At 36.9% G+C, this 9,488-nt stretch overlaps 1 protein-coding gene across 2 annotated transcripts in view; it reads right to left on the reverse strand.

The window, feature by feature from the left end:
• Positions 1 to 5,443: 5,443 nt before the first annotated feature.
• Dcn (decorin) overlaps positions 5,444 to 9,488 on the reverse strand; it is a 39,920-nt gene continuing 35,875 nt past the window's right edge. For both annotated transcript variants that reach the window (XM_023716369.1, XM_012515186.2), the window contains exons 7-8: positions 8,707 to 8,845; positions 5,444 to 6,205 (exon numbers count right to left, since the gene is read on the reverse strand). In XM_023716369.1, the coding sequence (XP_023572137.1) occupies positions 6,011 to 6,205; positions 8,707 to 8,845 (334 nt within the window). In that variant the 3' untranslated portion in view covers positions 5,444 to 6,010. The remainder of the gene's footprint in view (positions 6,206 to 8,706; positions 8,846 to 9,488) is intronic.

Consider the following 9,488-nt stretch of genomic DNA (forward strand, 5'->3'; position numbering starts at 1 on the left):
GCATCAGTTCCAACTTTACTATCACAAATAACAGGATTTCATTCTTTTTTTTTATTACTGAATAGCTTGAAATGTATGTAAATAAATTACATTGGAGATCATTATATTATAGGGAAACAAACAAGAATATGAAGACAACACAGTATAATCTCATGTGTATGTGGAATGAAAAAACCTACTGCCACATAAATTGTGAGTAGAATAGTTTTTACTAGAGGCTAGGAAGAGAAGGGGTGTGACAGGGAAAAAGGTTAATGGGTACATTGAAAGAGTTACAGTTAGATCGGATGAAAAAGCTTTTGGATGATACTGCACAGTAGGTGAATCAAGGTAACAATTGTGCAGGATTTGATACCCAGGATGCCATGCCGGCCCCGCCCCCAGGGCACACTGAGACAGCAACTGAGACTGGGCTTGGTGGTGGGGTGTACTTGTAACCCCAGCCCTTGGGACACTAAGAGTCCCCTCTGTGTAGTGAGACCCGATAGACCCTGTACTAAATACATAAAAATGAAAACAGGTGTGTATTATATATACACTAAAAAGCTAGGAGAAGGAATATTGAATGTTTTTTAAAACCTTAAAGTAATATGATAAGTGTCTGAGGACATAGAAACGCTTGACCTAATTTAAATATTACAAAAAATATATGTGTTGAAACATCACGTGGTACTCCACTAATGGATACAAATTTTAAGTGTTTGTGCTCTTGTTCAAAATAAGTTTTAAAATGAGGAGAGATGGCTCAGTAGAATAGGAGCTTGCTTGGCAAGGGCAAGGGCCTGAGTTCAACCCCCGGTTCTGCCAAAAAATTAAAAAGAAAAAGAAAAGAAAAGAAAATGAAGTAAGCGGTAAAGTGCACTGGTAGTCCTTAAAAGGCATTTTACATTGTCATCTGATTTCCATGTTTGTCAAGGAGGGCTTGAGACACTCTTGTAGAGAAATAATTTAGAAGTGGACAACAGCACCTAAAGGCAATACCACTTCTTTGAATAGGACAGCAGCATTTCAGCTTGAGCTATGTCCAGTGCTGCCTACTCAAGATTCCAGTGTTCTCCAACAACTCTATCACTGCTCAGCTTTGGGAAATACAACTCTAACACGTTTAGCAAGGACAGTCCATGAAGCTAGGGAGAAGAAGCTTCTTAAACCCCACTTATCAATCCAGATGCTGGGGGCGGAAGAGGAATCTTAGTCAAAAATAACAGGATCCAGAAACATCTGGTCCCGTAATCTTTGCTTACCATTACTGAACCTCAGCAAAAGCTTTATCCTGTCATTTGTAGGTGGCCTGGCATTTGTTAACAGTGTTCCAGATGTTTTCTCTGAAGTCAGGACAGCCACAGGAAATTTGTTTAATATTATTATTTTTAATAATGAATAGATATGTAATACCTCTGACCTTCATTTCCTTTCATAGCTATCTCAGATATTGTTTTATTCTATATAAGCTTATTAAAATAACGTGTCTTTCATATTCTAAGATTATTCACCAGAGAGAAGAAAATATGTTTTTTTTCCATAGAGCTACAACAGTCATAATCTTTTTTCCAAAATGAGGGAATTAATAGAATACTTGCACAAATGGTCAAAGAAAATAAAATTTCATTTTCTCCCCTGAAAGCATGTTAAAATTACAGATCTGTAATTCTATTTGACCTTTGCCAAAAGGCCTAAAATCAATACAGTTGCATAATCCCCATACATACATGTACATGCCTAGTTTTATATAAGAAAGCAGGAAAAAATTTTTTAAGAAAATATTTGTATGAATTCAAAATCAAATAATCATGTGAGTTGTTCCCTACTAGTGATCAAAGCAAATTATCAGTGAATTATCCGCAAATACTGCTGAGTTCCACGTAAAATTGTCATAGCTGCAGGCTCTACATATTTCCGTGCTTTTCTTTCTAAATATGCACTCTGCCACTGTTATCACCTGGATGTTCAGGAATAGGCTTTCTTTAGGCCTCAGGGTTGTTTATTTTAACTCGCAAACCACCAGCAAATTATCAACCTCCACTCAAGGCAAGAAACAGGGATGCTTTTGTTAATGTAAACTCCTGGGGTAAACAAAAACTAGAGCATTTTTAAACAGTTTTCAGCTCATAGCAAGGAAAAACAAAAGTGAGATTCTTTCTCAAAAGATTTTTCTCTCTTGCTGTCACCCAAGGGAGGGCTGTTTTGGAAATGCTGACGCAATCATAGCAGAGGAATCCAGACCAAAACATATACTAAGTTTATTTATCTTAGAGACCGCAGGAATATTGCAAAACACCAGAGTTGGCCCAGTAAAACGTGTTACTAACATGTACGGTTTGATTGCTTAGCTTGGATTAAGCCAAGTCATTTCTGTGTGATAACCTAGATCGTCAAGCTCTCTTCTGGCAGCACTTACAGCCCACCCCCTCACCCAAACTCCCAAGTCCTATGTCGAAGGTTCTCTTGAGAACTCCATCTGGAAGTGGGATATATATCACAAGACGAGCAGATCCAAAACCAGTCTTTCAGTGTCCACATTTTCCATATTATCTTCCTCAGTCTTTTCCAGCTTAATAAATGGTGGTTCACATTATCCTTTTTGTTGATTTAGACCCACATTTTTTGGTGGTGTCTCTTTGTCCTTTATTTCTTTTCCATGCCCCTTATGAAAGCTCAACCATCATGTTCTTTCTACATTTGAGACAAATCCGTACATTAATAACTTCTCAACATCCCTGCCCTGACTCCCAGTCAAAATCACCACCATCTCTCACTTCCATAATTCAATAGCAGCCTAGATATCCTTGACTGGGCCCTGCCATCCTTCTGCAGTTGATGTAGCCACAGCATTTTCATTCCTCTAACATTTCTTCAGTACCCTTCATCTTGCTCCCGGAGAAGCTATGCCTTCCAGCTGCCTATGAAGCATTATCAAATTTGCTCCCCACTACTTCTTAGAATTCACGTAAGTTGTGTCACCTTGCTTATTTTAATGTCCTGATATTGTTCCCTGTTTGCTGTTTGTGCAACTTTTCTTTACTTGTGCCTTTCCATCCCTATTCCTTGGCTCAAATAGCCTCTTCCAACATAAAAATCCTTCTTCAACTATTGTACATAAAACATCCAGTTCCACTGGGTCTCATTCCATATCCTTCAGTCCTGTATTATTTTTCTCTCTCCCTCAGGTGACTTGCCCTGCAATGTGTCCTGCTTCTTGACTGTGTACTCCATAAGAACAAGACAACCTTTGTTACTATGGTTCAGCCACTCGTATAGTCAGACATATAGGAGATCATCAATATCATTAATAAGTATTTGTTGAATGAAGTCATATATGCTCTTAGACTCATCAAATCAGAAGTTGGTTGAATTGTTTGAATATTTTGTGTATTTCTAAATTGATTTGTGTTCTATGCTTATGGGTGAAAGTATCAAGTAGGCCCTCAGAGTTCATCAGAATAAGTGTCCTGAGGAGAAAAATCTGATCTGAAAGCCTAACACATTTCTGGGTGTTACATCCTCAAAAGGAACCTCACCCAGTCCCATTCTTGTATCTTGTATGGAAAACATATGGATTTTCCTTTTCTTCAAGATTGCTGAACTTCATGGAAGGTTATTTTATTATTTTACTTCAAATAGTGTTCATAAGTGATTTTAGTAAGTTTAATATTTTCCTTTTCTTTATCACTCTAAACATCAACTCAGCAACCTGCAAATTCCTTCACTGGGGATATGAGAGTCTGAAGGACATGAGGTCTCGTAAAGAGCCTGTGTATGGGTAGGGGGTGGCTTGGATCAGGCCTGGCTGGAGCATTGGGTGGTGAGAAGCGGTGGAATATAATGTTCTTAGCTAACTGAGGGATTAGCTGTTGCTTCATTTGCATGAAGATGAAATGATGATAACCTTTATCTATCTACACCCGTGCCAAAACCTTGGAATGTGGGCTGGTGAGATAGCTCTGCAGTCTGAAGTGCCTACTTAGGCAAGCATAGGCAGGCACAGGAGGCCATGATTCAATCCCAGTATGCCAGCCCCTCCCTCAGGGTGGGCTAAGCAGGCCAAAAAAAAAAAACTTGGAATGTAAGAGTTTATTGGCCCAGTGTTATGGAAAAGAAAAAAAGAGAAATTAAAAATGGATAATGTGAATGATTCATGAAATGAATGGAGTAGAGGTAAAGCAGAGACCCATTTTATATTTGATTTATGTGATAGAATGAGGCAATCATGTTCAATACCAGATTATTGGCATCTTTTAGGTAACTCACATATAACCCAACAAAAATTGTAATGGCTTTGAAAAAAATGTTTACAAACAAAAAAGAACAATGGGTGTTAATGATTCATTTGAAAATTTGATTTTAATTTCCCTGAAAAGATGTTCAACATGTAATCCCTAGTACCTGAGCATGTAACTTCATTAGAAAATTGGTTTTTGAAGATATAATCAAGTTAGAGAGACTGCTTTTTAAATAAAAGTACATCTGAACCCAATATAGCTACTGTCCATTGAGGAGAGAACAGTCACAGATGCATGAGAGAAAAAAGTCACGGGTAGATAGAGACAGAGATTTGAAAGCCCCAAGAAAATCCAGCGGTACACGTCACAAGGAGCAAGGACGTGCCCTCCCCTAGCAGTCTGAGGCAGAGCACGGCTGTCTGTTCATCAGGTTCCAATCACTATTGGAGCAGTACCTGAGATAATCAATTTCTTAAAAAATTATTTTTGCTCACTGTTAGGCAAATTGTCATGTTGAGATTTATTTTTCTAGGAATTGCAATGATAAAACATGCACCTTGGTATTAAAAAAAAGACAATTTTCTAAAGGTTTGCTTCTAAGAATCAAGTATTACTCAAAATTCCAAATCAGCTCATCCCTCAGGCTTATTTGTGTGCTTTCATAGCCGTGTCCAAAGCCTGATACAAATTTTTAAAATTCATAAACCAATCAGTGTTTCTAGTACAGTTAGTAACTGCAGAAATGCTGAGACAAATAGCCTACCTATACTAATAATAATTATAAATTGTGTTTAACAAATTAGTAACTAATCAGAAATAGTATGCTTTGTACTTTATACCCTAACTTTTGGTTTAGGAAATCATATTCAAATATCAAAAACAAGTGCAGAAGAAATATTAATCACCTGAAGATATGTGTTATTGCCAACTTTTTTCAGAAAGTTGAATTTAAGGGGCCAGGGAGATAGCTCAGTGGTCTAAGCACCTGAAGGCAATCCCAAGGACCTGGGTTCTATCCCGGGTACCACATGTGGCTCCTGCTACTGAAACCAGGTGTGGTGGCACACACCTGCAATCTCAGCACTGGGGAAGGAGGATCACTATAAATTGAGTCTCAGTTGCGTTGTGAGACCTTGTACTGATTAAATAAATAAATAAAATATAAAAAACTGAAAAAGAAAGTTGAATTTAAGGAGTATTGACAATTAAGGTTTTATACAGTATCAATTTTGAATGCATTTTAAATTTATTTTTTGAAAACAAAGACATTAGCACAAAATTTTACATGGCTTGTATTGAATTCACATATTCAAATAAGGCTTTACCAATAATAGTGAAGATTAATACAGAGCTAGCATTTGACATTTACTTTTATGTCATGACAACTAATTGCCCTATGAATTACAGAAGAACAATACTGTTTTTATTTTGTTCTTTCTAAAAAATTAAAAGAAAAAAGCTTTAGTAAATTTTGACATGTATATAATTCCTATGAATTTTACATTTGGTGAACTAAAGATGCCTAGAGTCACTCAATTAACATTAACAGAAACTTTAGAAAAATGATTCTGAACATGGCAGGTAATTTTTTTTTTTTATTGCAGGCAATTACTTGAATTTAATATTTGGCTTTATGTATAATAAGTCATGTGGGAAAACCATCCACAATAGAGTTGAATTTCCAATATCTAGCATTCGTTCTCACTCTTTTATTTTATTTTATTGTTTTTCTTTTAGCAATGACATTAACAGGATTTGGCCGGGCTATAAAGATGATGGTTTTCTTGGAGCTACTTGTAGTTTCCGAGTTGGATGGCAGAGCGCACGTAGACGCACCGGAAGGTGGAGGGCTGGATCTCCCAGTACTGGACGGGGTTGCTGAAGAGACTCACACCTGAATAAGAAGCCTTTTTGGTGTTGTATCCTGGTGGGCAAAAATCATTTGATCCAACTACAGAAATGTTGTTGTTATGAAGGTAGACAACCTGCGTGGGAAACAATGCAAATGATTATTTTCCCCTAAATGTGCTGATACCTTTCACATAAATATTCTTTTTAGTCTTTGAGTTCTTTACTGGGAATACTTTAACATTTCCCAAATCAAATTTTGATTTCTTTTTTTTTTTTTTCAAAAGTTTCTTTTCTCTCCTTTAATTATCACCTCTTTAGGGAACTGCCTCTCAATCATTCTATTTCTTAGATTACAGACCTTGCCTGAGTGCTGTGTCTTCTCTTGCACTCTCTACAGCATCATCAAATCCTATGATCTCTGCCTTCAAAATGTGTGCATAACCCACTGGGGATCCTGACTGCTATTTCAGTAACATTATCTGAACTGGTGCTCTTGATTTCCTCTATTATTAAAGGAGCCTTGATTGAGCTGTTACAAGTTGCTCTGCTATGCACGTATATCACTATTATGATGTTTTTAATTGTTCTGGGAAGATACCCAGAAGGATATTGTCTGGATCAAATGGGATCTCTAACTCTAGTTTTTCTTTTTTTTGAGGAATCTCCACACAGATTTCCACAGTGGTTGCACCAGTCTGAACGCCCACCAACAGTGGAGAATGGTTCCTTTTCCCCCACATCCCCTCCAGCATTTGTTATAGGTTGATTTTTGATGATAGCCACTCTTTCTGGCATAAGATGGAATCTCAGTGTTATTTTAATTTGCATTTCTTGAATGACCAATGACATAGAACATTTAGTTAAGATAGTTATATGGCTAATTTCTCTTAGTTCATTAAAAAGAAAGGTTTGTGCTAATACTGTGTGGGCAAGACATGTACTGTGGACAACTACTATGAAGATAACAATAAACAATATATTATTGTAACTCTCCTACTAACCTGCTTTGAAACTCAGTTTTACTGTTATCTTTTTTCTCTTTAAAATAAAAAAAAATTAGACCTGACTGTTTTCCCTGATTCCACCTTTGTCTTTCTAAATTGTGTTGCTTTAATTTACCTCTCAGAGCACATCTTTCAAAAAGTAAGCCAACCTATATCTTCCGTGACCTCATGTTCTTTTTCCTTCCTTGTTCCTTGCATGGTTTTCTTTGTCTCAATTTTTAAAACAATCTATACATTATTTCATCACCAGCAATTCCTTCACTAAAATAGAACCGGCACTCAAAATAGTATTTTAAGTTTCTTGAAAATCTAGTTGGTATAAATTATGCTAAGTCAATTTAACTGAAAAGTTTTCACAAACTCAACAACAAAAATGATTATTACTTACTATATTGTTGACAATACACTAAAAAAAGAAAACTTATCTTGAAATCAAATGACAGCTTTATAAAATGGTTTAATTTATAAAAATTTGCCAATATGTTGTTTCTTAATCACCTTTGTCAAATAATTTATACATTTCTGAAAAAAATAATTTAATTGTTCTTTTCAAGTTTGACCAAGTAAGAAAAAATTACGCTCTTAATTTTAAGAGATATGTTAAAAACACATATTTCCTCAAAGTAAAAATAGAAGTCTTTCATCATTATACTCAAATTATAATTCTTTTCATTGTATGTTTCAATCTGAAAATCATTACTACAGTAGATTACTGCAGTGGACCACTGATCACTAAATATATTCTTATTAATTCTTATAATGTAATAATGTATAGTAAATCAGGCATACAAATATCTGAACATGTTCTTTTGAGCTATCTGATATCTTGTGGGTTAAAAGTTAAAACTCCTATTTTACTCCAGAGCAACACATCACAAGTTGCATCCTTTTCTTAAAGTTTATATATTGCTTGCAATTATTGTTTTTCATAAATGTTATTGACAGCAAGCAATCCATTACAGTTTTTAAAAGTTAATAATTTATTATTTCATAAAACCTGAATAAATGGATGCATTTTTTGGTACAGGGTCTTGCTATGCACTTTGTACTCATAGTGATCCTTCTATCTCAGCCTCCCAGCACAGGAATTGTAGGCAGGCACCACTGCGGCTCAGGTCTGGGCTGGCACAGCATGTGGTATCAGGGATCGATCTCAGGACCTCACACTTGCCACACAGGCTCTTATGCCACTGAGCTATCTCTCCAGCCAAACAAACAAACAAACAAACAAACAAAAAAAAAATATATATATATATATATTATATGCTGGTAATAGGAGATGAATCTTAGGAGGAAATTAGGTTATAAGAAAGAACCTTCTAGAATGGTGTTCATGCTTTTTTACAAAAACATCAGACATCTGGCTAACGCTCTCCTAGGTGAAGACAAAACATGATGTACTTGCATCCTGGGAAACAGAACTCATCAGAACTTGAATGCATTAACAATTTGATCTCAGATTTCCTGCCTCTAGACCAGCTTACATCACCCACACTTGGGTATTTCGTTGGAGGAGCTTAACTGACTCTAACAGCATCAAAACTTCCAAGCATAGCCTGTTGCCTCCCAGCACCCTAGTAGGGAGGTGTTACTCTCTAGATGTTACAACAAAGAGTGATGTTTTGCATTACCTGGATGTACTTGTGCTCCGCTAGCCCACCGGGAACCTTGACAAGCTTGTTGTTGTCCAAGTGAAGCTCCCTCAGATGAGGGGTATTGGCCAGAGAACCATTGTCCACAGCAGAGATGCTGTTGAAACTCAGTCCCAACCTGCAAGACCCAGCAGAAACAAAGGTCAATAACACACACCACAGCCTTTCTTGCAGATCTCATGTGATCAAGTAAGTGGACAGAAAAGGACATTTCTTGTTTTGCACACACTAGTCCAACTGCAGCCAGGGCTTTCCCCTATATCTCTGTGATTCAGCAAAGCTTCTTAGTTTTGAGGATCTCAACTGCAGACCAACATCTTTGAGATTGTTCTGATTGAAGAGGCCAGGATGAGCAACTGTAGTAAATGCTCCATAGCAACTCATAGTCACCTCTTGCTAAACGTAAGGCTGTGTACTTGTATTGCCCTCCTTTGGATTAGTGTCTCGCACATGGTAAACCCAGTACTGAAATAATATTTGGGGGCTGAGGAGAGAGCTCGGTGGTCTAAGTGCCTGCTTGGGAAGTGCATGGTCCCAAATTCAATCCCTGGTATCTCATGCTATGCTTGACTCGGAACTGGGCATGGTCGTGCATGCCTGTAATCCGAGTGCTGAGGAGGCTGAGATAAGAAGATCACTATGAATCTGAATTGCATAGTAAGATCCGACATCGAAAAAGTTATGTAAATATAATTTACATAAATAGGATTTATATAAAGGTAGAGGGTAATAAAAGGTATGAAGCAGCAAACTAATGACAG

The sequence above is a fragment of the Octodon degus genome, unplaced genomic scaffold, assembly GCF_000260255.1.
Source record: "Octodon degus isolate 3935 unplaced genomic scaffold, OctDeg1.0 scaffold00004, whole genome shotgun sequence".
In the NCBI taxonomy this organism is placed as follows: Eukaryota; Metazoa; Chordata; class Mammalia; order Rodentia; family Octodontidae; genus Octodon; species Octodon degus.